Genomic DNA, 27,880 nt, shown 5'->3' on the forward strand with positions numbered 1-27,880 from the left:
TTTTATCATTCTGATTTTCTCTCAACTATGTGGCAGCCTTTCCCACCATAGCCTTCTTATTCAGTCAAGGTGTTTTCTTTGTGTGGTCAATTCATCCCAAATGTGTGTTTTGGATTATAATAGAGGAAACTGGCGTACCCTGTGAAAAAAGAAAAGAAAAAACCTCCATATGCCTTGGGAGAAGGAGAACATACAAACTCCACACAGAAATGTTCTTAAGGTCAGACTCCAATCAGGGATGTGCTCACTTTTAAACAAGACTGTCTACCACTAATGTGTGGCAGTATAGTCTCTTCTCTGTATTAACGGTAGTAACTGGTGACGCCAATTCATCTCAGATGCTTGTTGTCTGGCCACTTGGAGGAAGTCCTCAGCAAGCACACAAGTACAACATGCAAACATCCCTCATATGAGTTTAACAAAGTTGTTTTGACAACTGATTTCAGTGATGGAGAGTATGAATTGACTGGAATGGTGGGAAGGTGGATATCGAGAGCGTGAAGGACCAGAATCTCTGAGTAATGACAGACTACATGACTGTTGGGTGTCTGTAGGAGCACAGACAAAGGGGAGTTTCAGACACATTCTCTCCGATCTCCACGTGCTTTCATGAAAAAACTGCAACATATGAAATTGGCCCGGCAGGCAAGCAGAGAAAGACTCAGATGTATAGTTGCTATGCATCACATGGGTGTTTATTGCACCTGCCATGGACACGATCTTTGCCCGGTGGGATAGTTTCAGTATTGTACCAACAGACATCCTACTTACCCTTGGGTCTGGTGAGCAAGGCGACAGGAGAAAACACATAAAAAAACAAAAAAACAACTCATGCAGTTATGTAACAATCCTAACTGTGAGGTCTGCAGGCTTGAGATCTGTCCTTGGTAACAATCACTATAGCACGACTGAAGAAAGGACACGGTTGCGTAAGCTCGGAGCCTTCCTTCTAAATGTAGCCGCACAACGTACATCTGAACCCACACATTGAACATTCAGTTCAGGTGAGGTCGCCGATTCCTGAATCGGCGGCCTTCAGCCAGCAAAACCACGATTAATCTCAGATGCAGTACATTATGGCACTCGGTAGTTTATGGTTTATTTTTTCCTAATATCGTCGGTACACAGAAACGCTGCCCCTCGACGGAGCCACAAGTCACACATGTAAAATGACAAGCTGCTGCTTTGAACACAATATACGCTGCAGTGGGCTTTATTGTGGAGGGGTGTGAGGTATTTTGTGATCATTTAGAGCGGGTGAACTCCACTCCGGGCCTCGTGGGCAATCGTCCTGCATGTTTTAGCTCTCAACCGTAACACACCTGAATGCAATAAGAGGGGATCAATATCGGGCTTTTTTTTTAAAATAAGCTCGAAGGTAAAATCATAATTGGACTGAGGTGTGCCGAAGCAGGGGGAGAGAGAGAACATTCAGGACTGTGGCCTTTAGAGAAATCTTGATGCTTCCTGCAAAACCTCCACTGTTGTCCTGGAGATTAGCAGAAGGATGAGCCTGTTGAAAATCTCCGAGGAGAGAAACGTCTCGTTGTAAAGAAGGATCTCAGCAGCAAGGGAAAACAGCTATTATTTAAGCATATCAGAATGTGGGCAGTTCTTTAAAAAAAAAAAAAAGTTACACGGCTGTAAAAAAAACCCTAAGGATTGATTGAGACATTTCATATCTTCAAACTCTCTCAGCTTCTGCCCACCTTTGTTTCTTCAATTCAACCGGCAGTTGTTTACTTTACATTGAACATGAGTGATTGAGAGAAACCCGAAATGCCATTTTCTGTTGGATTATTGCTGCGTAATATTGCGTCGCTATGGCAACCGTGACTCTCATGTACTTGTACCGTTGCTTTTCCTGCTGCAGGTTTTGTGTTAACTTATGAAAGCATTGCCTCACATTTGCAATGTTTCACATCTAATATATATATATAGAAAACCCCAACAGTTCTGTTTCCACACCTATAATAATGAGTTTGGGAAACAATGCATTTGACAGTAAGGTGTGACTGTGAGACCAGCAGGAGCCGCTCTGCTGACGCACCTCATTTTCATCCCTATTTTAAACCAACCTGTATTCAGAAGTAAGATTAAATATTACAACACATCACACTTTTACTAAACTGTGAAGTCCAACTTCGCTCAGGGCACAAAGCGCACGCAAGCAACATTTCAACAAAGCGCTCGGTCATTTCCCACAAAGTTTATTTGATGCATTTTATTTCCCCCGGGGGGGCAGGTGAGCCGTCCGCTCACCGACTCGCTCCTTCATGCAAACTGCACTCTGATTACTTCAAGGCACACATACATAACGATGGAAATCCCAGGTCACTCAAAGTACATCTCATACAAAAAGACCTTTAGAATAACTTGGCACTGCTGTCAAAGCAACCTGTGAAACACAGAAAATCTTCTGCTCCTTTGCCCGATTGCCGTCGACCTTTAGAGAAGCCCAGGCGCTGTTGTTTTAGAATATCTGGTGACAAAGGAACCTCAACAACAGATCGCTCTGCGGCTGCGTGGCACCGCTGCCTACAACATGTGAAAAAGCTGGAGTTGAGCTCCTCTGTGACTTTTGGAACATGTCTGTTGATTTTCCTGTCCATGGTATCGTCTTCGCCGCCGCAGTGAATCCATCAGGCTTCATCCACTTTGGTCCACTTTAGCCCCCAGTGCTTAACTTATCCTGCGTGAGGAGAGGAGACACATGAGGGTTAGGGTTAGTGACCAGAAGTTGAAGCAAGGCGCTCGAGAGGGAAGAGAGACACGACGTCGTGGAGAAGCATGTTACTTTCTTGGCGTTGTCCACACACTGCATGTAGGCCGAGGCGATCCCGGAGCAGGACAGCGTCTTTCCCGCGCTCTCCCTGTAGCACTTCAAGATCTGACTCTGCAAGTCTCCACACACAGGCTGGATATTGAAACGGCTGGAAAAGAAGAGCAACTTTTAGAAATGAAGTTTCTTTGTTCTTAAAAAAAAGAACAAATATCACTGTATATTGACACTTATAACATAAGGGTTGCAAAACCCCACCGGACACTGACTTACGCGAAACGGTTGTGAGTCTCTTCTTTGCCCTTCTGGTAGCTCTCGGCAGACTTTTTGTAAAAATCCACACGCTGTCACAATGGTAAAAAAAACCAATAAAAATCCCATATAAACTCAGTGAAATATCACAGCAACAGCTGAAGAAACACTGAGAATTTACTGCTGAAGGGAGCTGAATAATAGGACAAGTGCTGTTTCACTGCCCCTTAGTGGCCACAAACTGCTAAAAGCCACAGACTCGTCATGTTTGCTTCCTTTTCGTCGCTTCAACAAAAAAATCTTTCCTCGTGACAAAATGGCTTTTTTCTTTCTCTTACTGAACGAAGGTGGATGTGTTGAAAAGTCTTCTACTGGCACTCGTTTCTAAAAACATGTGTTTGAGGTGAATTAGTGACTCTAAGCAGCTCCAGTGGTCCAATGAAATTTTTTTACATCTGAGCCGTTTTGTAATCAAACAAATAATTTCAACAACTTGCTTCTTGGTGAGAATCTGTTTGAAACCCGAAACAGCAGTTTTCATTGTAAGACAAGAGGAGAATGAAGACGATCGTGTAACTCTATGTATCATATCTTACCACTGATTCACAAGTGTCACTGGTTTTTCTTTTCAAAGGGAAAAGGTTTAATTGAATTTTTGCCTGTGGTTAACACTTCTGGGTTTATAAACGACGAACGAAAGAAATATTTTATAGCTTCTATCTATCACAGTAAATGAAGAGTCCCACAGTCTCCCCCCTGAAGCCGAGGTGTGTTGACGCACACTAAGAATACTTTAAATACTCGCTCTTTTCCTCAGTGTCCCACCTTTGCTTCAAGTTTAGCCACGTGTTCCTTGTACATCGTGTCTCGTTTCTTCAGCTCCTTCTCCTTCTCCTCCAGCTGATGAGCCTGCGGGAGGTCAACAATGTGGTCAGGAGTTCAACGCCACCTGCTTTTATCGGCTGAAGGTGGAGGTATACTCTGCAAGAACAGAGAAACTGTTTTTTGTGTGTTTTTTTTAGTACAAATTGAGCTTTGATAAGGACATTTCACACTTTAGGAGAAAAATAAGTCAAGTGCAGAAAGGCTGCCAGCAGATGTCGAAAAGCTGTAAATGTAGGAAGCTTTGCTGCATTAAAGATATCCACGTTTTTTTTGTTTGTTTGTTTTCCAGATGATGTGTTAAATTCAAACTGAATATAAAAGAATGAACTTCTGTGTTCTTGCAGAAAAGACCTCGACATCCACATGTTCACGTCTAAAAACGAATCAGACCAGCGGCTGTTCAAAAGTGCAATGAGAGGCGGGTGGAAGTGGAAGGAAGCGAGACATGCAGGTATGAAAGTCTTCTCCCGTCTTACCTTCAGCTCCATCCTCTGAGACAACAACAGGGCAAGAGAGAGAAAGAAGCACAGTGAGGGGAGGAGACGTCTTTTCGCGTTTTCAAAAGAGAGATCGTTCAGCCACCGCACGTCGCCTCGCCCGCTTACGTAAAGCTGCACCATGAGCTTCCGGTCGTCGGTTTGCATCCGCTGCTTCGCGATGGCGTCTGTCAGCCTCTCCGCCTGCGCCGTCTTCTCCGCCTCCAGGGTCTTCCTCACCTGCTCCTCCACCAGAGCCTGAGCGGTGGTCTGAGCTTCGGCGTGAGCCTGGAGCCTGGCGTCCTCCAGCCTGTACGGAAACAAACCACAGCCCAGCAACGGGACGAGTCAGGGAGTTAAAAAAAAAAAAAAGCCGACGCGGGTTTTTTTGCGTCGAGGACGAGACACGACAACACAGCTTTGACTGCCGTCCGTACTGTCGCTGCAGCTCCAGCCTCCGCTGGTTGATCTCTTCCTCCAAACTCTGGTGCAACTCTTCTCTGATCTTCTGCCTCAGCTCTTCCTCCACCACTGCAGGACGAGCAGGAACGGCTGTGTGTGAAGACAGACAGATAGATAGATAATTACTTTATTCATCCCCAAAGGGAAATTGTCTTGTTGCAGCAATCTGGTACATACGAATATTATAAAATACAATAGAATAGTAATAAAAGTAAGAAATAGAAATATAAAAATATCTGGGTATAAGACATAAAGTAAAGCACAGAACGGAACATGGGCACTTAGAAATAAGCACGAGATAAACGCAAGATAAATAAATAGATAGTAAGGTGCAGTGGCAGAGCCATTAGAAGTAGGCATTATATAATAATAATAACAATAATACAGACAATAACAGTGTGAAATAGTGTATAATACTCGTGTATAGTACTACTAATAATGGTAGCAATAATATAACAATAACAATATGGTAGCAATAAAATAACAATAACAACAATATATATATATATATATATATATATATATATATATATATATATATCAGTAATAATAATAATAATAATAATAATAATAATACCAATAGTAATAGTGTACTTGCACATGTATATGTATATGTACATGCAATATGCAATGTGAAATATATGATATAATATAAGTATCAATGTCATTTAGTCCAGGTGGGTGATGATTGAGGCTCTGACGGAGCTAGAAGAATTAAAAAGTCTTATTGCCGTGGGTAGGAACGATTTCCTGTAACGTTCCTTGGAGCAGCGGGGTTGAATCAGTCTGTTGCTGAAGTAAGGAGCACAGAGGATATTTATTCATCACAGATGATTTTTACACGTCCTACAAATCTAAAATGTAGGACCAACCAGGCTTCCTCGGCCTCCACTCAGGTGTTCAACCATTTTTTCCCCTCCTCAATGTAGCCTCTACTTTTTAAAAGGAGAATATGTTACCTGGCTAGATTTCACAAGGTCCTGCTGTCCTGTGTCTGACTATCTCAGTAATATGAGCAAGTTCCCGTGCCAAACACAGAATTATTTAGTTACACTGGACTAAATTTAAGTTTCCTCGGATGACACTCCGCTTGACGTTTAACGGGTTTGGGGGGGGCACGGCATGTTTTATGAGGTCAAACCGACTTTGGAATTTGCAGATCCCATTCCATCAGTTCGTCTTCAACTCCCAACCTGGAATCTTTTCCAACTTGCCAGAAGACAATCTTGTGATTGAGTTTCAGCTATCGAACAGCCAGAGGAAATAACTTCAAACGCAGCCTTGAATAATCGAGGCTTATTATGGACACAGATAATCCATGAGAGTGTGGATGGAGTTGGGACATGAGGGAGTAATTACATAACTAACTTCACTTTGGAAAGTTTGAAGCTGTTTTTACCAAAATATATATAAAAAAAAACCCCAAGTAAAGTCTGAAAATGCTGATATCAGATGTGACACCGCAGGACGAGAGATAACACACACATACAGTTTACAGTGTAGCACAATGATTCACTGGAGCTTATCAACTCCACTCATCTTTATATATATATATATATATATATATATATATATATATATATATATATATATATATATATATATACACACACACACATGTGTTTGTGTTATCTTTGTCCAACAGATTGGATCTGAACTTGAACGTATCACATGTAGTAACAGTACCTGGTTTCCTAGAATGACTTTATCAGGATGGATCAGTCTCACCTGCGACAGGCGGCGGCGGCTCTGTGATGATGACAGGAGGTTCATCCTCTACAACAGGGGGCAGAGGTGGGGTTAGAACCGGCTCCTCAGCAGGTGGAGGAGGAGGAGGAGGAGGAGGAGGAGGAAGGGGTGCTTGTGGTTCTGGAAGGGGGACGTCTACAGGCGCATCAGAGGGCACAACAGCCAGCTCCATACACTGACAGGGTGGCGGAGTCTGGTCCACCATAAGCTCGTGTGCAGGGAGGTGGGGCACTGCCACAGGCTCCGGTGGAGGTGGAGGTGGAGGAAGCTCAGACAGCGGCGTCACGTCAACAACTGGAGTCGAGACTGTGGAGACCTCTTCAGCTGCAGCAGAGGGGGCAACGGGTTCAGTGAGAACAGCCTCCAGCGGTGGAGACACGACGGCGGCTTCAGCTGGAGGCGAAGCGGCGGGGCAGGGTGGTGCTATGGGCTCGACTGGAGTAGCTTCAACAGCGAGTGGAAGCTGAACCGGTTCAACTGGTGGTGGGGAGGAGGAGGCGGCAGGCTCAGGAAGATCAACGGGTGGAGCTACCGCGGCCGGTTCGACGGGAGCCGGAGGGGTCGGTGTCAGAGGTTCACAGGGGGGAGGTGAAGGTTCAGGAGGAGCCACGGGTGGAGAAGAGGACTCCACAGGTGGAGAGAGGAGAACTTGTTCAATGACTGGAGCTGGGATTTGTGTCGTCTCTGCGGGTGGAGGCAGGACAATGGGTTCAATGACTGGAGTTAGGATTTGTGTCGTCTCTGCGGGTGGAGGCAGGACAATGGGTTCGATGACTGGAGTTGGGATTTGTGTCGTCTCTGTGGGTGGAGGTAAGACGACAGGTTCAATGACTGGAGTTAGGATTTGTGTCGTCTCTGCAGGTGGAGGCAGGGCAATGGGTTCAATGACTGGAGTTGGGACTTGTGTCGCCTCTGCGGGTGGAGGCAGGACAATGGGTTCAATGACTGGAGTTAGGATTTGTGTCGTCTCTGCAGGTGGAGGCAGGACAATGGGTTCAATGACTGGAGTTGGGATTTGTGTCGCCTCTGCAGGTGGAGGGAAGACGACAGGTTCAATGACTGGAGTTAGGATTTGTGTCGCCTCTGCAGGTGGAGGCAGGGCAATGGGTTCAATGACTGGAGTTGGGACTTGTGTCGCCTCTGCAGGTGGAGGGAAGACGACAGGTTCAACGACTGGCTCTGCTATTGGTGTTATAATTGAAGCTTCAGGAGGTAAAGATTGAACAGGAGGCAGGACTATCGGCTCCACAGTCGCAGGGGGAGGAGAGAAACATTCAGACTCTACAGGTGCATGGACCGGCGGGGGGGGTGGAGGTGGAGGTGGAGCGGCGACAACGGGCTCCGTTATTGGTGGAGTTTCTGGCTTTGGAGGTGGCGGAGGCTCTGCGGGCTCCACGGAGGCTGGAGGAAGGGAATGAAACTTCACAGGAGGAGGAGGGAGGAATCTGACCACGGGAGGCGGCTCTACTGACGGAGGAGTGGGCGAGGCTTCCTGAGGTAACGACGGCCCCACAGGAGGAGTGGGAAGAGGAGTGACCTCTGGTCTCGGCGGTTCGGAGGCATAGTGGGGACAACCTCCAGACCTGGACTGTTTCATCCGGTTGATGACTTTGTCTGAGAGCTGAGGAATGAAGACGAAATGGAGAAACACTGTTTTTGTTACGACACAAGTTACCGCATCACTTTAACATCACTCATTTGTATTTTTAGAAAGCATATGAATAAAATATAGCTCATAAATTATCACGAGTTACAATGAGATGGTTGTTTCTTTTAATGAAAGCTTCCACATATTTTCTAAGGTCTCTTCTTGACTTTCCTAGTTTTCTTTGACATTCCCACATTGAATTTTGACGACTTCAGAGCAATGAACCTCCTTGAGTCTTTCTTGAGTGTTAAACAAGCTGCTTGTTACAAAATATCGGCTTTCCTTAACTCGTACGAATGTTTAAAGCATAGTTGAGGAAAAAAGTGTAAAACAATGATGAAAACAATAAAGCAGCCATCCTTCATAGGGGAGAAAACACTAAAACTGCTGTCTAGAAAGAAGCATATTCAATATATAGAGTAATCTTACTGTTTGTTGTAATTCATCAGACGATTTAGATTTTGCCATCAGTGCTCTGTATAGTTGTTTAAACTTTCAAGTGGCGATTAGTGAAAGATGACGCTCACCACTGTAACCAGTTACTAGATTATTATTTACTTTTGGCTTGTAACATTACACATCTCTTTTATTCACGGAAGTAACTTCATGACACTTATCTATCAAGCTCCAGATCAGATGGGACTTAAATCTGTATTATTTTAGCCGGAGTAGGGTCATTTTTAGTACCACTGTGGTATTTACATTACAATCAGAGAAATTGGAGTGTAGAGTCTCCAAAACTTTTATTTAAAGTGAAGCAAACATGTGAGCTTCATTGGATATGGTTTTTTACCATCTCTATGATTTATCTTAATTTAAATGAGCTTCTTATTTCCAATCATATTGCGATATTTTGGTTATATATGTATATATAAATAAACCACATCACACGTAATTTCCCAGAATGTGACGTAAGCTATGATAAAACATCTCATCGGTGTGGTCAAAAGTGTGGTTGCTCCTGTTGGTAATGTCACGACAGAGGTCAGTAAAGGACACATTAATACAACACAGTAATAACAACTCAAGCCTGAGTCATACTCAAATACTAAATAATGATTTAAAACGCATTAGTGATTCACAGGCTTGATTGATTGATGATATTTCTGGAAAACATAAGCAAGTCGATTGCAGTAAAGGCCAATGTTATTCAACACATGCTTTCCCCTGCACGACAGTGTTTGTTCTCAGAGGTGTGTGTTTATTTCAAACGGTCTGTTGCAGTAAACTGAGCCCTTCACTTCTATATTTATCAGCAGCAGAGAGAAACTCAGAACTTTGTGCACGGAAACGTTACATGCGGTGTAGAAGCAGAGGATGGCGGGTGAAGGATGTGTTGATGTGTTTCAGAGGGAGTGTGCAGCACAGACCCTCCATAATAATAATAATAATAATAATAATAATAATAATAATAAAGTGTCCCGGCCGGGGGCTTCACTCACCCTGATGCCCTTCACAAAAGTCACCCCTCCGCCTTCATCCTCCGTGGAGAAGTGACTCGGACTGTTTCCCCCCATCGGATGCTCTGCTGCACGATATTTACCGAAAAAAACAACAACAACAAAAAAACGACTTTAATCCACAGCGTGGACCCGAGATCAATGAAAACCCAGCATCAGCTGCGGCGAGTTGCCACGCCTACTTCACCCCAGAGCATCCGCCGCTGTGATTGGCCGGAGCTGAACAAGGCCTCGCCTGATTGGCGGAGAGGCAGTAAACACGTGAAGGAACACGGTGTCCCGGCCACTGTTGTGTAGCGCACATGAAACACCAGGCAGGAGCAGTCATTTTCTGTGAAATTGACTCAATAACCTTTTTATTTAACTTTTTGCGAGCATGGAGTGTGACGCTTTATTGTTGACAAACACTGGTCCAGCACAATATGACAAAAAATAAACCAACATACAAGTGCATCTCAATAAATTGATTGTAATTTTTATGGCTTTTGTTTAAAAAAACAAAACAAATATCTGTCATTTAATATTCTATTATACAGATCTTGAGAATTTGACAATAATTTCTCAGAGAAAAAAAACCCATTCAAAATAACTCACATGGATGTGCAATAAATGTGAAATACACCATTTCAATGAACTTTTTAGTCTATTTTTTTTAGATCCACCTGTAAATGAAGTGTACATATGACCGTTGTATTGAAACTGACTTCAGGAGCTACTTTAAAGTACTTTAAAGTAACTCCTGAAGTTAACAATGTAAACCTACTGATGAACATCAGCTCTCCCATCAAGAAAAAATAAATAGTCAAACTTCTTAAACAAAAAAACAAACAAACAACCAACCCCAAAACAAAACAAAAACAAATTGCATCATGTATTTTCATCTGGTGTTAATGAGCTAAAAAAAAAAAAAAATACTGAGCATGATGATTTTTATTTTTCAAGTCGTCAGTAAATATCATGAAAAGACCAAAAGTAAAACAGGAATTCAAGAAATTCTAAACCATTGTGAATGCTAAACTATTTAAGACAGGTTTTTTTTGTTGTGTTTCTACTCTAAACACATTGTAAAGACATTCTTTTTGTATACCACTCTTTTTGAGTATTTATGTCATGCATAAATTTCATCTAGTGATCTAGTCATCTTCCGGTATGTGCGATAGAAGAATCTTAGGGTTTAAAAACTCAGTGAATTGTATCCAGATGAACATGAAAGATGTGAATTCTCCTGACAAAAGTGAGTGTATGGGTGCTTAGTTTAAAAAAAAAAAATAATAATAATTTCAGCAGTGAAAAGCAACACTGATAGCAGTGAAATAATGAAAGTGTTTAGCCTGGTTGCCTCTTGTTGATGCTCGTCTTTTATACACCCACGATCCACAACGTCACATAAACCTGATCATGTGCTTCTTAACAGTCACATTTCAGCAGTACAACACATACGAGACATGTTCGATATCTGCCGTCGTCGAGAAGCCAGACATCAGGAGAGCAACAGTTTTTGTGGGTGAAGATCAGAGAAAGGCGTAACATCGTTTTTTTAAATATGCCCCATAACTGAACACAATGTATCAGAGCTTGAAGTGGACATGCAGCTACACCAGGCATCAGCGTTTGATATTTGTGCACATTTTGGCTCCCATGTATCAAACACATTGCTGAAACTCTCTACGTGGGTATTGTCCAACCCCTTGATGAGTGCAGTGGATCTTCTCGAGAAAGATTACAACATTTTCACAAAGTTCCCACACACTCCCCATTAGATTTAAAAGGCCTCCGCTCACCAGATCTCAATTCGACAGAGCAGCTTAAGAGGTTAAAATGACGAGCAGCTGTGTGCTGCTGTCAGGTCCACATAGCAGCATTTCTGTGGAATGTTTCCAGCACTTTCTCGAAGCTACGACACAAATAATGCAGTCGGCATAAAAAATAGTGTTGGTCTGGGCAGTTTTCTTATTATAGACGATGAGTAATTAATTTCACAGTGAGTAGATCAGCTCACAGCAGAGAAGACGCTCTTTAGAGGAGTTCCTTCAGCTGTCTCAGAAGTTGCTTTCAGCTGTGCTTCTTGTCGCACGCGACGTCGTAGTGCGACATCGTTACGTCAACTGTGTTTGAATATGGCCGCTGTTGAGAAATCCTTTTTTCACTACATTAAAAAAGTAAAGGTTGATCAGACGTCAGAAATGAACTAGATGAGGTGCTCATGATCTCTCAACTGTTCAGAGAGATTCAACAAACTACTTCACCTGTCGTTACAAAAGAGTTTATAATAAACTACTTTAGCGTCCGCACACAGATTTTCCGCGCCAGGTTTTGGTCTTTTCATGAAGCAAATTAAAACCGTCCGACTTTTGAAATGATGCGTGGGCCTTGGCGAGGGTTTGAAGTTTTGAAACCCGACGAACTTGAACGGTATAAAAATTGCTGCGGGGGCGGCCAACGTGAACTCTCCCGTCGCAGTGGCCTGATTCTCTCCACGCCGCCGCCTCCTCCTCCTCCTCCTCCTCCTCACTCGCCCTTCTTCTCTTTGGCGCTGGGTTTCCTCAGAGCGGCTCGCACGCTGCTCCACACCTCAGTGTACAGCAGCGTGCCCAGGAAGACCACGGCCGTGCCCACCCAGTGCCAGGCGGTGAAAGGATTTTGGAAGTAAATGATGGAGAAGATGAGGCTGAGGAACTTCCGGAGCGTCACCACCAGCGTCACGGTCAGCGAGGCGCACTCCGTCGTCAGGATGAAGACGCCACGGATACAAATGTACCTGAAAGGAAGGAGTTAAAGTTCTGCAACCAGCCTCGGAGGAAACTGAAGTCAAACATGGGGTCCCGATTGGTGTTTGCACAAGGAATATATTCTATTGTTTGGACAGGATACTGTGTGACGACGTTGACCAGCAGGTAGATCCACATGACGGGTACCATCACTTCAAACACAGGAACTTTGACTGGAGCTGAAGAGGAAAAAAAATTAAAAAACAACAACTGTCAATGCCGTGACCGCACACGTTTCTAACTAAAGGTCGATGTGACTCACTGCTTTCACTGAAGTGGACACAGTGGTCGTAGATATCTTTGCCAAGGATCAGGAAGCCTGGCAGAGGCAAACAGTGCTGCAGAGGTATGAGAAGGTGGTTTAAGAAAAAAACAAAAAAACAGAATCTTAAAAATTGTGTGTAGTTTTACATGAAAACATAACGGAGACAAAGAAAATGTAATTCAGGGACCTCATGGAGCCCAGATACATCTGAGGTGAGTTTAAAAGCTGCAACATAAACGATTCAAAATGTTTCTGCTGTTGGTGTAAAGAGTGTCCACTTATTTAAAAAAAATTTCTTTGTCTTTTGGAATTTGAACTTTTCAAAAGTACTATATTAAAAAGGCACTCAGACGCGAGTCCTTTTCACGTTTGTGTTCCGATGCAGTGGAGCGGAGCCCAGCTCACTATGGACAGGCTGCCAGATTAGACTTACATTGCTTTGAATTTAATCATTTATTTATAAAAGGGGAATGTGCAGACTCATCAGCACGATTCTAACCAAAGCGAATGATCATTTTCAGCGTCTTGGCAGGTCAATGCCACAAAAATCCACTCTCGCGTCTCCTCACCCCCACAACAGCTCAGATGAGGGAAGAAACACTCACGTTATAAAAAAGAGCCTCTTTGGGGTATTTCCCGTACTGCTTGTAGAGCGTCTCCTGGAAAATCCCCATCCTGGCCGACATCAGCAGGGCGAACGTCAACATGGTGATGCCTAAATGAAGGGAAACGCACAGAAATCAGCTGCAGGGCAAGCTTGTGATGTCGACCGCCATCAGGGGGATGTTGGACTCAAAGAGAGATAAATCACAGGTGAGACGAAGGTGAAATAATAAAATAGACGAATCACAGCATGTCAAATACACACGCTTACAATGACAGCGTGAGGTTTGTTCCACTCATTCACCATCATGAGACTCCATTTGTTGCGAGAGGCGGTTTCAAAGTCCATGTCGGACTGAACTGTATTAGTTGAAATAAGGCAAATAAAATGTCACGTCTTACTCTCAAGTCTTACGCTCAAAAACACTTGTGGCCACTATTTATTTTCGGTTTTCAATAGAAGAAGGCCTGCGTCACACTCTGACACAGCGACGATTCTCTCTGGCCAAACTGCACCCGTGACCATCACTTCAGTTTGAACCTTCGATGGTGGAGAAAAAAAAAAAATGGAAGAAAATACCAACCAACAACTTCTAAACCGTCTGTAATATTAATTCTTACCATTTCTTTTCCCCCACTCACCTACAAGCCAGCGTAAGAAGGCATAAAAGCCTTGCTCCTCTGATCCGTCACTGTCCACGTTCTGCAAGGGGAGAATCACAAACGGCGTTCGATTGACTCCTCACTGGACGTGACCGATGACAAGAGCCACGCTGTGCCGAGGACTCACCACTTGTCTGGCAGACATGATGGTGCAGAGGAAGATGCCGGCTGAAATTAAAGCTATCGACAGATACTTGCTGGGCGAATACCTGCGGAGGGAGGACATGGGACGTGAATGGGAGCAGGCGTGAGGCCGCTCCGATTGGCCCGGTGGAGCAGTCGGGGGAGAAACACGCACCTTTTCTTCAGGATGATTATTCCAAGGATCATGTTGGCGATGAGCGACCCCTTGGGAGAAACAACACGGCGAGTCAATCGGGGGCGGGAGCAAGCGGGAGCAATGACCAACGGTCGGTGGCGACACCGATACGCACCGATCTGAAGATCATGTGCAGCGGCATGGCGATGTTGAAGTTCAGGGCGTAGTTGTTGACCACGCTGATGGTGAAGAACATGGTCACCATGATGGCATAGTTCCTGTGGAGACAAAGGGTCTGAGTGTCAGCGTCAGTCCTCAAGCGGGACTCTCCGTCCATCAGCTTTAGTTTGTTTTGTTTTTTTCCTCCCACCTGATCGGGATCGCCGGCTTCTTCCGGCCGAAGTTGTTCTCGAAGATGAAACCTTCCAACGCAATGAATAAAAACTGTGCGAAGGTCACAATGTTGCCGCATCCTGGAAAATCTCTGAAGTACAGAAGAGGAGATCAGGTCTTAAACAGACATGAAATTATCTGGATTTGAAGGTAAAGTACGTTCCGCATACGGGTTAAAACAATAAACGTTACTAAAAAAAATAAGAAAACAACTACAGTGAGCGCTTTCTGTGTTTTATGCTGCAGTGATCTTATTCAATTACTTAGCAGTTATCTATTACAGTTACTTATTACATATTGTTCACTTACTCTTTGAGACAAAGCTTCTATAGAAGCACAGTTTGCATTGTTTGGGGAGATCAGTAAACCTGCATCACTATGTTTGGAGGACAAAGAGCAGCTCATGAGCAACTGAATCCTGCAGAGGAAAGGAAGTTCAGTTCTCCTAAGAAGATGCTGAATGTTAACGCAGGTAAACTGTGTCTGATTACACCTGTGGCAGAGATCTCGATCAGTTAGTGACTCGACGATGAAGGGAAACCCCAAAGAGTGAAAGGATACTATCAATATGCTGTAGGATCATTATTATAATAGATAAATGAAGCGGAAATTACCCGAGTAAAAGAACTTAACATGCAATCTGCTGGGGGCTCGTGGACATTGCGACCGTATTCTTATCAGGCGAGGAACGCTGATGTAAACACAGTGGAGTGATTTACAGCTCCAGCCTGTTCACTGACCTGACCATCAGCTCCAGAGACACCACATTACTACAACATCCCAGGAAGACCAGGGCAATGGCGAACGCGGTCCCCATCGTGACCCGAAGCCTCCGATCCCCTCCGAGGGAAACGTGTCAGTTGTCGAAGCGGATTCCTGAAAGACGCATGTCTGCCGGTTTTGCGTTTTGAAGGCTCTTTTCCGCTTCCAAACTCCGGTTTTCACTTCTCTCCACGTATGAATGCCGGAGTGCGCTCTTCCTCGACGCAAAGCATCGTGGGAAATGTAGTTGCGGGGAAAATACGATAGGGAATGGTAAATAGTTTGCACATTAACAAAAGAAAACACATTAAATGCGTGTTGCTATTGAAATGCAACGAGTGAGCGAAAAAATAAACAAGCATAAAATATAAAAATGCAATCTGTGCGCAGTTTTGAGGCGCTTTCACGCTCGTGCATGGGTGCGCGGCTCCGCGCTGACTTTTATCTACACAAGATTCTCACTCTGACTGAGATTCTGAGTACCGGAGCTCTCGATAGAATAGAATAGAATAGAATAGAAATACATTTTTAATCCCAGAGGGAAAATCTTTGCAGCATTGCTCTAAACAGAATAGAACACACAGAATAAATAAAATAGAAAGTTAAAATATCAAAAGTGAAATGAAAAAAAAAACAAACCCCAAGGATAAACAAAAGTACAAATGCTTGTATTGTCAATGCACAAGTGTCACAGCTTCCACTGATGAATGCAAAGGAACAAAACAGTGAATTTAACTACACGTGTCTGTTTCTCTGTTTGGCCCCTAATAGACCAGTGACATTCACTCACAGTCTGCTGGAATTAACTCTGGTTCTTCACAACCCAGACATGGGAGAAGTGGTACAGATAATAGATGGTTTGATTTTGATAGGAAACACTTTAGTGGTGTAATTGACTAAAGGGAAAGTCATTGTTACAGAGGGAACAATAAGTGTAACACGTTCTGCAAAACTATTTTGTCAGATGTTGGTCTCGCGTCGCAAAACAGTTTTAAAGACAGTGACAAATATGACTTACTGAGCCGAAATTGTGGAACATTGAGCCAAAATTACCTTTGGGTTGTGTCAAAAACTTGTCACAACTTCCAACATTTGATGTGTCATGAATCTGTCGCATTATAAAAACCCATGTTTATTAGATTTATTTCATGAAAACAAGTAAATAACAACAGATTAAAAAAAAAAAACTAACGAATCACATTATTGTTGCAAATCTTAGGATCTTAAAATCTCTTAAAAGCTGCTGGTAAGACTTTTCAATGTATTTAAACACTGGCGACACATGATGCCTCCATCTGTTTAGACGATCTTTGGCGGAGGGGGGCGGGCCGTCAATACGTGGCTCCTGGTGACGTGGTGGCGACGTACGATAGGAACCGCTAGCTTTGCCTCCTCCGCCGCCGAAGCTCCGCTTCTATCAACAGTTTCCCAAAGGCCCGGGAGGTCGCCGCGTGTTCCCGTCGCTTCACACACCGTCCTGCCGCGGCCACGATGATCTCCCTCACGGACTCGCAGAGTAAGAGTCGTGTTCCGGGTCTCTGTGCGGTTTTCTGTGTGAAACCCGGTTTGGAGCTTCACGCTCTCTAAGGCTCGCGAGCTCAAATCCGATTGGCTCGCGAGCCGTCGTGACGTCACCGCGGAGTATTTGTGGATGAAATGTGAAGGAAGAAGCCAAACGTGCACAAACATGATCCAAAAAAAGAGCCTGTAGTATTACTGCAATTCGCCTTCAATGTTAATGTTCCTCCAGTGATCTGAGTCTTTGAAGTGACTGTTGTGGTGAATGTACAATGTAAACAATGTCAATAATAACAAAACGTCCTTCCTCTCCTTTAGAGATTGGCATGGGCCTGACAGGGTTTGGTGTCTTCTTCCTCTTCTTCGGGATGATGCTGTTCTTCGACAAAGTCCTCCTCGCCATAGGAAACGTGAGTTGCAGCAAATACAACAATGCATTGCCAGCCAATGATACTTTAATGATCTCCAACAGAAGAGTGACACTTGCTCCGTCCGCAGATCCTGTTCGTCTCGGGCCTGTCCTTCGTCATCGGCCTGGAGCGCACCTTCAGGTTCTTCTTCCAGAGACACAAGGCCAAAGCCACCAGCTTCTTCCTCGGCGGCGTGCTCGTGGTCCTGATCGGCTGGCCGATCGTTGGCGTCGTTCTCGAGGTCTACGGCTTCTTCCTGCTGTTCAGGTCGGCGCCAACGCGACGAGTGAAACACCTTTTTTTTTTACCGTCCCGGAGACGCTTCACGTCTCACCTGGTTCCACCTCTCTCTCCACAGGGGGTTCTTCCCGGTGGCGGTGGGCTTCATCAGACGAGTACCTGTACTTGGATCTTTGCTCAGTTTGCCAGGAATTAGTGCTGTAAGTGTTGGAAACTGAAAAACAACAACAACAAATCCTTACATAGCTACATACTTTCATCCCATTCAAATCTTCTTTATTCATAAAGCATTTTTAAACAACTACAATGAGCCAAAGTGCTGAATGCAAAGTATTGTTTTTTTTAAATGATTATTATAATTTAGTTGCAGACATACTGAAGTATACACAAACTACAAATACATACAAAAAAGACGCAAGAAATATTTCTTGTGCGTTAATCTGCTTAAATAAATAAATCTCGCCCCAATGCACACATTTATCCAGACATATACGCAGAGAAGTACACATATATGGAATATAATTTTTCTGACAAGGAGTGGGAAGAGGTCTAGCTCACTTAATCCTGCCTTCTTCCAATATTCAATATATTTTACAATTGTGTGTGTGTATATATATATATATATAATTGATTTTTTCAGACTCTAAACAGAAATAAAGTATCACTGTTCAGACTTCTCACTGTTCAGAATGGCTCAACAGTCTTGTAGCCAACATTATAATCTTGCTGTGGTATTTTATTAAAGTACTCTCCAGTGATTATCCCCAGAAAGCCAGGGAGGCTTTGAAAGAGGAACTTTTTCACAATAAAACGTAGCGTGAGAGAGGGCAGAGTGTGTGTCGTGCCGGTCGGCCTGGTGGGGGTTCACACCGTCAGGATCACGACACAAAGCTGCACTGGCGGAACGTCGATGCAAAAAAAAAAAAAAAAGTTTCCGCGTCGTCTTCTTGAATCCCGACTGGCTGGCGTCACAGAATCTCGCCCTCTGATTAACAATGTCCCTCCTGTTCCCGTTGCAGCTCGTGGACAAAATAGGAGAGAGCAACACGATGGTATAACGGGGAGCCGCCGCTGGAACGAAGGACACTCTCAGTATTTATCATAGCTCTTTATGATGCCTGTATATTCTGGTCATTTCCACTCCGCAACTGTGAATTCAAGCATTTCTTAGCACAACTGACTGAACCTGTGGATGATGGGGATTCCTCCGACTGAGCAGAACTGTTTTGTATCTAACCGCCACTGGATGTAACCAGCAAACCTTTTTTTTTTTTTTTTACTAAGTCGTGCTTTAAAGGTTGGAAGCAGATCTCCTGTTTTTGTATCATTCCATCCTGATATTTATGGACTGATAGTGTGGGACCACTGGGTGAATTCAGAGGAGAGCCACAAGCTTCTGACAGCGTCCTTCTCTCCTGATTGTGTGCCTGAATCCTCACTGAGTTTTTGTTTTTGTTTTGTTTTTCCAATTTCCTCAAGGACGTCTAACTGGAGTTTTGTACTTTGGAAATGAAAATAACGCTGAGATGACTGTGATGTTGTTGTGGATGGTGTTTTACTGTAACTTTAAGTTGAAACTTCAAATAAAATGTCTTTGATTAAAGGGTTTTCTTCTTTTTTTGAGCACAGACGACTATTTCCTGTGCGAATGGTTCAGAACCGTCACAGACTGGCACGAGATTTATTCTAAACTTTTATTCTCCCAGTCAGTCACTTTATTTTACTAATTATATCCCTTTGTTAGGCTGGACTGCTCTTTTAGCGAAGCCATGATGATCTAAATATCATCATGGAATAAAATAACTACATTTGAGCAAGGAGATCCAGAAATGTGTCAAAAGGAGACGAAGGTAAAAAAATGAATTGCGATAAATTGTTAATTGGGAAACCTGAGAAAATAATGTTTTTAATAAAGAAAAGATGTGACCTCTTGCAAACAATAAAAATAAAAACACTTATTGTGCTCAATCTTTCAGGATCCTACACACCTCAGTGCATCTTCTATACTGATGTGACATTAGCTGTCGACAGGTATTTTCAATTAATTAGTAAATAGAACCTTTCATATTTGTTGTATCAGAGTGACACAAACCCAAACACTTTCTATTTTACGGGGGAAAAAAATCAAAGGAAGTACTGAAGTGGACGATACAGGACTGTACAGTGGTGTATTGTTTTGCTCGTGGTGCGCAGAGTTTGCATGTTCTTCCTGTGTGCACTTGGTTTTACCCAAATACTGTTGTTACAACAACAACAACAACTACTACTACTACTACTATTGTTTCTGCCCGCAGTTCAAAAACAAACATTTGAAGGTATTCGATGGTCGTGGTATACCCTGCCTACAGACCCCCGCTAAAAATGGCTACGAATGTGGATGAATGATGGCGGCAGCTTCCATCCATCCATCCATATCCACTGTCATCACATCAGCTTCATTCATAAAAAATAATAAAAATTCTGTGTGTGTTTGTGTGTGTGTGTGATTTAATGTGCAGTGACAGCTTCAACAGCAGTTGTCACTCTGTCAACTCAAAGTTTAGGTGTGAGGTGATTAAACTACCTGTCAGTCTCGTCACTGAGCCTCCATAAGGAGCTGCTTCATTTATTTCTTGTCTTCTTCTTTTTTTTTGTTTAATGAGTGAGACGCAGTCAAACAGGCGGACCAGCACAAACTAACGTCTCTCCAGCCTGCAGCAGGACGGCACAAGTAACTGTCACGGTAAGAGACGCCTGTTCTTCATCGTAGGAGTTGTAATTCTTCAGATTGATTTGAAATTCTACATTAATATGTGAAAGTTTACAAAAAATAATGATACTTTGACTATAAATGAACAAATGTAATCCTATTTCAGCCTCTTTTTAGGATTTAAAGTAGTGCGCAAACCTGTAATAAATGACGTACAGCACATTTATAGAGACTTAGGAAAGTTCTAATGTTGAGGAGGACAGATACTATTGAAACATTAATACATGACTCATTAAAAGTTGTGATAATCCAAATGTGGGGACATTTTCAGTTACTGATTGTCTTATTCAGCCAGACTTTATTCTATTATAAATGTGTTTTTGAGAAACTCTTGTTCCTACTGCAGCTCGCAAATATATTTCCAGGACGAGTTACAGTTGTTATACCATGCTATAGGCGTGTATACTGTCTGGTGAGAGGTGGATATATGACTGGTACTTTTCCACTTATTTTAAGCGCTATAACTTTATAAATATGGAGTATTATTCAGTTGCTTCTATTTCTCTTCACTGCAGAGTTGACAATGTCTGTGATCTTCACATTACTGATGGTGTCCCTGGTTTCTCAGTGTTGGGCTGCTCCGCAGGTGGGCTACAACAATATTTTTAAAGTTGAAATTAACAATGCGTATATATATATATAAAAAAAAAAATCAATATGTGATGGGCCATACTTTGCTGCATATTCTTTCAGAGGAGAAACTGGACTCCGCAGGCGATCTTGTACCTGAAAGGAGCGCGTAAGAGCAAATGTGAAGCAGTGAAACATTTGAAGATTTCTCCTCAGATGAATGTAAATCCATGTTGAATGTGTTGCAGGGGGTCACCGCTCTGTGTCGGCTCGCCCCACCAGGGAGGAAGGGGACGCTCTACGTCTGGGTGCGTTGGGGCTTGTGATGCACTTATTGCTGCAGAGTCAACAAATAAACATGATTTCAGTTTCACGATTTGAAGAAAAGCCCATAAATCTACAAATGTGTTCTATTTATAGTTTATTTATTTTAGGCTATCTCAGTCTCACAGAGTATTAGATCACTGTGTAGAGTTTGTACTTATCATTGATCAGGTCATATTTTCTTTCTTCTTCGGTTTTAAGCTCCTTTTGAAAAATCTCTCAGCGGATGACTTTTTCATAAATCGTATCTATTATAAATCAAATACGGTAATACTTTGTAGATAATATATTGTTAAAGGATCCTCTGTAAAGAGGGATATTTGTCTTCCTGGAAAGCTGGAAAATAGTTGACATATTTATAATTATGGGCAAGGTATTTGTACTTTTCCATGCAATATCTTGCTGTATAACCATGTTATTACAGTGATATTCATTTATTAGATTTTTTTTGTAAAGATTTCCTCCTGTGGAAGTTGTAAATAAGCAACCGTCAGCTTCATTTCCCACAAGTTAAAGTCACTGAGTGGAGGAACAGCCTACATGTGATTTATTATCAGGGTAGAGACGGTACAGTCGAGTTCACCTGCACATTTTCTCTGCAGTGACTCTGAATCAGAGTGTTGATGGACTGGGCTCGTCTCTCTCTTCACTTCTTCTGGAGCTTCTGCGTCAAACTATAGAAGAAGGTAAAACCTCAGTGTTTCTTCACTGAACCCCGTTTACCTTTGATCAAAATGATAAATGTCGTCAAATGTTCGTGTCGTGATGTTTCACATGGTGACTCTTGTCGGGAAGTGTGAATCTGACGTCTTGTGCTTGTTGACTTGTTTATTCTGAGACTTTTATTTCTTCTCCCCTTCAGGCAGACGCACTGAAGACAGATACCTCAGTTCTCAAGAACAGAGTTTAAGCAGTTTCTGAAGACTCATTTGAGCCCAGGATTAAATGTTACAATCATTAAAAGTGACATCTGCAAATCATTGTTGTTCAACTCTTATTTTTTTTTTTTGTCCATGACTGAATTGTGTGTTTGTGGCTGTTCCTTCTACAAGTTTTCAGATTCGAGTGTGAAACATGGAGGGATTTCCTTTCACCAGCTGTCGACTGATTGAAGAAAATCAGAATGGCCTCCGGGCAAAAATACACCCTTCACACCATGATGTGATTAACACCAGGCTAAACAACATCATCACACTGTCTTCAGCGGGGTCACACACACACGGTCACGTCTGGGTTAAACAAAGGTGAGCTGTAGCTCAGTCTGATCTTAATCCCACTCAGAAAATTCAAGGTAAATTGCGTTTATAGTTTTGTAAGACGATCACCTACTGAAGTGAGCAGTTAAGACTGATGTGAAAAATTAAATCCACACAGTAGCTTTCATCACGTCTACGTGTTGAGCCTCACAAGAACAACGTGTCCCGCAGACCTGGTCAAAACTCTTGATCTCTCTACGGTGCTTAATCTAATCCCATTGAGAGAACATATATTGGGGACCTTCATTTTTCTGTGTGATCAGGTGATCAAACCTACACTCACTGGGAAAATCAAGCAAACTCCTCTCAAAGCCCTCAAGATGGTCTCTCTGGGTGATTTTATCGATTGTAGGATAACTTGTCCTTGTGGTTCCGGACATCCCGTCCATGACAAATGTTTTCAGCATGATTGTCTTGAAGGATTGGATTATAAAGGGTATTTGACACAAAAACACAAGACAAACATTTCATTGTCACCCACAACTAATTTTTTCAGCATCATTGATTTGAAAGATCACTGAATTTATACTGATACTATCCAATACTGATCTGATTTTACACATTATGGCAATATATGTATACAAGTCATTCTTAAAACTGTATTTACATGTACCTTTTTTTAATTTTTTTTTATTCTGAAATCTCATCCGTTCAGGGTTGCAGTTTTGTGGACGAGTTGTCCTGAAATTGACTATCCACCACACTGCCCTTGGTGACATTTAAAAGATTCTCAATATACAACAGATGTGAGGAAAACCAGTTTTGCCAGTGACTTTAAGATTGTCAAAAGAAGCCAAGACTGATTGTTTTTTTTCCCCATTGTGGTGTTTTTATTGAAACCTTCAGCTCATCTCTGCTGATCACGTTCATCGAAGCTTCTCACAGCGGCTCTCTACAGAAAGATCATTGTATACATTCGTCTCCTCACCAGTCAACAAGCGAGGCCTTGCACTCCTGCCTGAAGCATCAGCAGCCTGTTTCACTCTACTGGGGTCACAAACCAGACGCCTACGGCTAAACCGTACGGGGTGGCGTCCCCAAAACGCCAGTGCACTAGAGAAGGCGGTGGACTGAGGGTGCAGAAGGAGAGTGGTTAATGTTTAGTGGCTGCAGAGTGGGAATACAGTGGATGAGAGAGAGAGAGAGAGAGAGAGAGAGAGAGAAGCAGTGACGCTGCCCCCTGTGGGGCGCTCAGACGTCCTGCAGGTCCTTCTGGATGTCCCACAGCGTCCCGGCGCTGGCCTGCAGTTGGGCCACCTCGTCCTCCGTCAGGGTCATGTTGACCACGCTGCACACGCCGCCACTGTTCAACACGCAGGGCAGACTCAGGTACACCTCGTCGCTGATGCCGTACATCCCCTGGGAGGGTGAAAGACGGAGATGAAGGTTCTACAGACGTCGCTCTGGACGTGTGGGATTGATTTACAATCTGAAGGGACGCAGGCCTCAGAGGAGTAATGTTGTGATTTGACCTTAAATACACAATGGTGGATACGGAGTGATAAACTACTGCAGATGAATGCCAACAGAGAAAATGAATGCAAAATTAGGCTTTAATTAACTGCTTGATTTAAAAATGTTTTTAATTATAAAGAAGTACTAAATGACTAATTCTTTCTCAGCACTGCTTTTTAGCAAAATCCAGGTTGAATGATACATTTCTAAACTAAGAACTGCATTTTCTTATTGAATTTGATGACGCGTTAAATATGACTTTTTCACAACCAAGTCTATGATTGTATTTGTGCATCAGTAAACACAAACACTTCAGGATTCATCTCACATGTTTTGAAATGAAAATCTAAAGCCCGTTTGTAACGCTGCAAAGCTGAAACTAATGTACACAACTTATGCCTACATTAAAATAAGAATGCGCCATAAAATCCAAATCAAACAAACAAAGCGTCAACTGTGATGCATTTGAATAATGTAGTATATAACAAAAACATGCTAAATAATCAAAAGATTTAATCCCAAACAACAAACTACAGCACTTTGTTATTACTGTAAATAAAAGTACTCTGTTCAAAGTGTCTGTATCTCATTGTATGCATGCACTGAACATTTTAAGTATTTTACATTTTGCCAATGCGAAACCAACATGCGTGTGCTCCTCCTTCACCTTGACCATGGTGGAGACGGGATGAATCCTGTTCATGTTCCTCATGATGCTCTCGGTCAGGTCGGCGACGCTCAGACCGATGGCCCAGTTGGTGTAACCCTTCAGTTTGATCACGTCGTAGGCGCTGAGGGACACGACAGCACGACTCAGACACCAAAAAGCATGTTTGAACCGAGGCGTCGTCGAGAAGACTTGGGCGTTTTACGGTCGCAGTGCAACACGGTGACGGGATTTGCCGCTTTGCGAGTGTGACAGACGAGACCAGTGACTGTGTCAGACAGAGACAAGGTACTGAATTGTTTGTGAAGTCTGTGCTTTGTGTCCGAGTGCAACATGAGCCAACAGAGGTGATTTCTAAGAATCGCAGACCAGTCCACTATTATTTGGAACAGGTGTGCAGAGAATTCTGCACAATAGCACACTGAGCAAAATATCTATCTAGAAAAAGCTGAAAATCCAGATAAAAAAAGTTGGGTTGTGATATCCACAAGTTATTAGCACCATTTGATTATTTGCACCACTTTCACTGCAAGCTGAAAACACCTGCAGTTTTTTTTTTTTAATCCAACAGGAAGATGCGACACCTGTTGGGAAGGATTGTCCTCCAACGGGAGATTAAAAAGTCTTAAACTCGCAGCCTTCAGGCTCTGATGTTCAAAAAACTGGTGACATTTCAGAGAACAGGATGATTAATATCATGTGATACTAGGCATTGCCATAATTGAAGCGTTGCCTCAAATATCTCGTGTTCAATTTGAACTTTAAAAAAAGTAAATTGAATGAATTGTAGAGAAAAACCACAATTTTTAATGCAATCATGACATGAAATCTGTATTTCATTACTTTGTATGTGAATGTAACGGTAAACACCATAATGCTATTTATTTTTTTACATCCCTAATAAGCAAAACAGAGGTGTTGAGGCGTTCTGACCTACCTGTCCACCACCATCTTGTGAGTCTCCCTCCAGTTCTCGCTGTCGTTCTCTGTGCCGATATCGGGGTTTAAAGTCTGCAGGTTGACTCCGGCTACGTTTGTTCCACTCCACACCGGCACTGAACACACCAAGTACACACTATTAGCTTTAGTCCTCATACCACAAGAAGCTGTCATCTCCTCAAGGATTTGTCAACTCCAGACTGAGATTATGCTTCTTCAAAGTTTTTAGTACATTCAGGCTTCTTTTTTTCCACTTTTTAATGTGGAGTGCCGGTATGAAGTTATTTTGTCAATGAAGGGGCCATAATCACCAGTAACAACCAAACTGCCAAAATATTTCTAACTATTCTACTCTAGATAAAGGCCACATTGTAGCATTTAATAAAAGATTGTGTCTGTTCACAACAGAGGGTAGCAAAGTCAGCATGAATCCCTGTTAAAACACATGGCGACAACACATGTAGGCTGAGGCTACAGTAAGTATATGCCTTCCTGAGTCTCTTTCCTTCTTTAAATCCGTATACATTTTGAATATCGAGAAGCAGGACTACAATCATATGAATTCCATCCATATTGAATATTTTACCGATATGGATGAATATTCATATTACAACCAAACGTAGAATGAAGAGGAAGATTTATCGTTCACAATGGGTGGTTGAGATAAAAATCAGCATTTTTTTGTGCGACTGTGAAATGTTCTTTCTACTGACGACGGGCGCTTTTTAAACAAACTGTGGCCGTCGTGCATGATTCGGAGCGGCGCTCACCGCTCGTGTCGCCGTGCTCTCCCAGGATCCAGCCGTTGAAGCTGCTGGGGTGGATCCCCAGCTTCTCGGCCATCAGGAAGCGGAAGCGCGCCGAGTCCAGGTTGGTGCCGCTGCCGATGACGCGGTGCTTGGGGAAGCCGCTGAGCTTCCAGGTCACGTAGGTCAGCACGTCCACTGTTTAGAGAGAAAAGTCCAGGCGAATATGGATGGAATGCGTGTTCACACCTGAAACGGGGCGGGAGGAGTGCGCGGATCACTGCACCTGGGTTGGAAACAACAATGATGGTGCAGTCGGGGCTGTATCGGACGATCTGGGGGACGATGTGTTTGAAGATGTTGACGTTTCTCTGGACGAGGTTCAGCCGGCTCTCCCCCTCCTGCTGGCGGACGCCGGCCGTCACCACTACGATGCGGGAGTTGGCGGTAACCGAGTAGTCTGAGCGAGAGAGGAGGAGGAGGAAAAAAAAAAGGCCAAGAGGATTTGTTTTCATTCGTAACGTTCCAGTGAAGTCGATGAACAGAACAACTGTATTGATCAACACCAACTTGACTTTTCTTCGCCCGTCTGGGTCACACTTGCCTTTGTCTGCTACTATTTTGGGGGTTTTGAGGAAGAGGCTGCCGTGCTGCAGGTCCATCATCTCTCCCTTCAGCTTGTCCTCCATCACGTCCACCAGGGCCAGCTCGTCGGCCAGCTCCTGCACACATCAGGGACGGTCAGGACTGCAGACGCACCCTGTGAACTCCTCATCCGGTGAGCAAACGAGCCCGCGAGCCGACAGGATTCAAGTCAAGTAGCTGTGCGATGATATTTATGCAACAGTATTCCGCAATTTTGGAGACGATCGGTGAGATGAACTCAACACGAGGCTGAAATACCTCAGTGGACATTCCTGATCGAGCTCTTTTGAAGGCAGCCACAATCCCACAAGGACAGCGGGGGGGAATAACACCCAGATCAGACACCAAGAGATCAGTGCAGTCTAGGAGGATCCTGGGTATTACCCCGTCCTGCGACACTGGCAGGCAGGACGGGTAATCTGAGGAGAGGGAGAGGCGGTGGCGACTCTTACCCTGAGCAGGATGCTGACGGCACAGGCCATGCCAACCTGGCCCACACCCACCACCGTCACCTTGTTCCTGGGGGGCTCAGGGGGCCCGCTGAACAGGGGAGTGATCAGCCTCTGCAGGATTGAAGCCATGTTTAGAGCTGAATGGAGGGAAGAGAAGAAAAAGAGTCCCGGGTTAGCGCAGACAAACAGTTTCACATCGCGACCACAGAAGAAGGCCGTCCTGCACCCCCTGCGTGTTCAAACCTCATAAATACTGCAGCAGGACGCAGACGGACCGTCGGAAGCACAAATAAAAAAAAAAGCATGGCTTCTTACACATAAAGCCTTTACAAGAATACGCCAACATACACGAGCTGAGCTCAGTCACTTATTACATCTCTGCAGAGATCACCTTGAAATGACACACACACACTGCTGCAATACTTGCTTTGTTCGACGAAGCTCCGAGCTGCAAGGTAGAAATACCACCATGTAATCAGCAT

The 27,880-nt window shown here is 43.5% G+C and overlaps 4 protein-coding genes across 5 annotated transcripts; 1 reads left to right on the top strand and 3 right to left on the bottom strand.

The window, feature by feature from the left end:
• Window positions 1-1,232: 1,232 nt before the first annotated feature.
• Window positions 1,233-9,881, bottom strand: LOC308136932 (uncharacterized protein). Of its 2 annotated transcripts, XM_080505484.1 has the most exons (9): window positions 9,697-9,881; window positions 6,586-8,227; window positions 4,833-4,947; window positions 4,525-4,705; window positions 4,396-4,410; window positions 3,860-3,943; window positions 3,056-3,126; window positions 2,798-2,933; window positions 1,234-2,692 (listed from the first exon to the last, which is right to left on the bottom strand). In XM_080505484.1, exons 1-9 carry the CDS (start codon window positions 9,769-9,771, stop codon window positions 2,669-2,671), a joined length of 2,343 nt encoding a protein of 780 aa, XP_080361610.1. In that variant the 5' UTR covers window positions 9,772-9,881; the 3' UTR covers window positions 1,234-2,668. The 2 variants fall into 2 exon arrangements, with proteins under 2 accessions (XP_080361611.1, XP_080361610.1); XM_080505485.1 differs by lacking the exon at window positions 4,396-4,410 and having other exon boundaries at window positions 1,233-2,692.
• A 171-nt stretch (window positions 9,882-10,052) lies between these two features.
• Window positions 10,053-15,604, bottom strand: slc35b4 (solute carrier family 35 member B4). Its single transcript, XM_080505600.1, has 10 exons — window positions 15,406-15,604; window positions 14,643-14,756; window positions 14,448-14,550; window positions 14,312-14,361; window positions 14,141-14,222; window positions 13,993-14,053; window positions 13,353-13,462; window positions 12,745-12,820; window positions 12,586-12,661; window positions 10,053-12,472 (listed from the first exon to the last, which is right to left on the bottom strand). The coding sequence occupies exons 1-10, from the start codon at window positions 15,480-15,482 to the stop codon at window positions 12,223-12,225; spliced, it is 999 nt and encodes a 332-aa protein (XP_080361726.1). The 5' UTR covers window positions 15,483-15,604; the 3' UTR covers window positions 10,053-12,222.
• Window positions 15,605-16,805: 1,201 nt separating this feature from the next.
• On the top strand, window positions 16,806-19,122 carry golt1bb (golgi transport 1Bb). The gene is made up of 5 exons (XM_080504294.1): window positions 16,806-16,943; window positions 17,264-17,355; window positions 17,444-17,622; window positions 17,714-17,795; window positions 18,615-19,122. The coding sequence occupies exons 1-5, from the start codon at window positions 16,919-16,921 to the stop codon at window positions 18,651-18,653; spliced, it is 417 nt and encodes a 138-aa protein (XP_080360420.1). The 5' UTR covers window positions 16,806-16,918; the 3' UTR covers window positions 18,654-19,122.
• A 4,563-nt stretch (window positions 19,123-23,685) lies between these two features.
• On the bottom strand, window positions 23,686-27,880 carry ldhbb (lactate dehydrogenase Bb; the record flags this gene model as incomplete). The annotated part of the gene is made up of 8 exons (XM_080504567.1): window positions 23,686-23,853; window positions 24,617-24,740; window positions 25,554-25,671; window positions 26,326-26,499; window positions 26,588-26,761; window positions 26,900-27,023; window positions 27,399-27,535; window positions 27,811-27,880. 8 exons carry the CDS (start codon window positions 27,878-27,880, stop codon window positions 23,686-23,688), a joined length of 1,089 nt encoding a protein of 362 aa, XP_080360693.1.

The sequence above is a fragment of the Blennius ocellaris genome, assembly GCF_963422515.1.
Source record: "Blennius ocellaris genome assembly, chromosome: 11".
NCBI lineage: Eukaryota > Metazoa > Chordata > Actinopteri > Blenniiformes > Blenniidae > Blennius > Blennius ocellaris.

Coding starts and splice junctions, on each gene's coding strand:
- LOC308136932 (XM_080505484.1), bottom strand. CDS start 9,771: ATGGGGGGAAACAGTCCGAGTCACTTCTCCACGGAGGATGAAGGCGGA. Junction 4,706..4,832: donor AGGCTGGAGCTGCAGCGACA/GTACGGACGGCA, acceptor GTTTCCGTACAG/GCTGGAGGACGCCAGGCTCC. Junction 2,693..2,797: donor GTGTGGACAACGCCAAGAAA/GTAACATGCTTC, acceptor CTCCTCACGCAG/GATAAGTTAAGCACTGGGGG.
- slc35b4 (XM_080505600.1), bottom strand. CDS start 15,482: ATGGGGACCGCGTTCGCCATTGCCCTGGTCTTCCTGGGATGTTGTAGT. Junction 14,551..14,642: donor AAGCCGGCGATCCCGATCAG/GTGGGAGGAAAA, acceptor TTGTCTCCACAG/GAACTATGCCATCATGGTGA. Junction 12,821..13,352: donor AAGAGGCTCTTTTTTATAAC/GTGAGTGTTTCT, acceptor ATACCTCTGCAG/CACTGTTTGCCTCTGCCAGG.
- golt1bb (XM_080504294.1), top strand. CDS start 16,919: ATGATCTCCCTCACGGACTCGCAGA. Junction 17,356..17,443: donor TCCTCCTCGCCATAGGAAAC/GTGAGTTGCAGC, acceptor CTCCGTCCGCAG/ATCCTGTTCGTCTCGGGCCT. Junction 17,623..17,713: donor GGCTTCTTCCTGCTGTTCAG/GTCGGCGCCAAC, acceptor CTCTCTCCACAG/GGGGTTCTTCCCGGTGGCGG.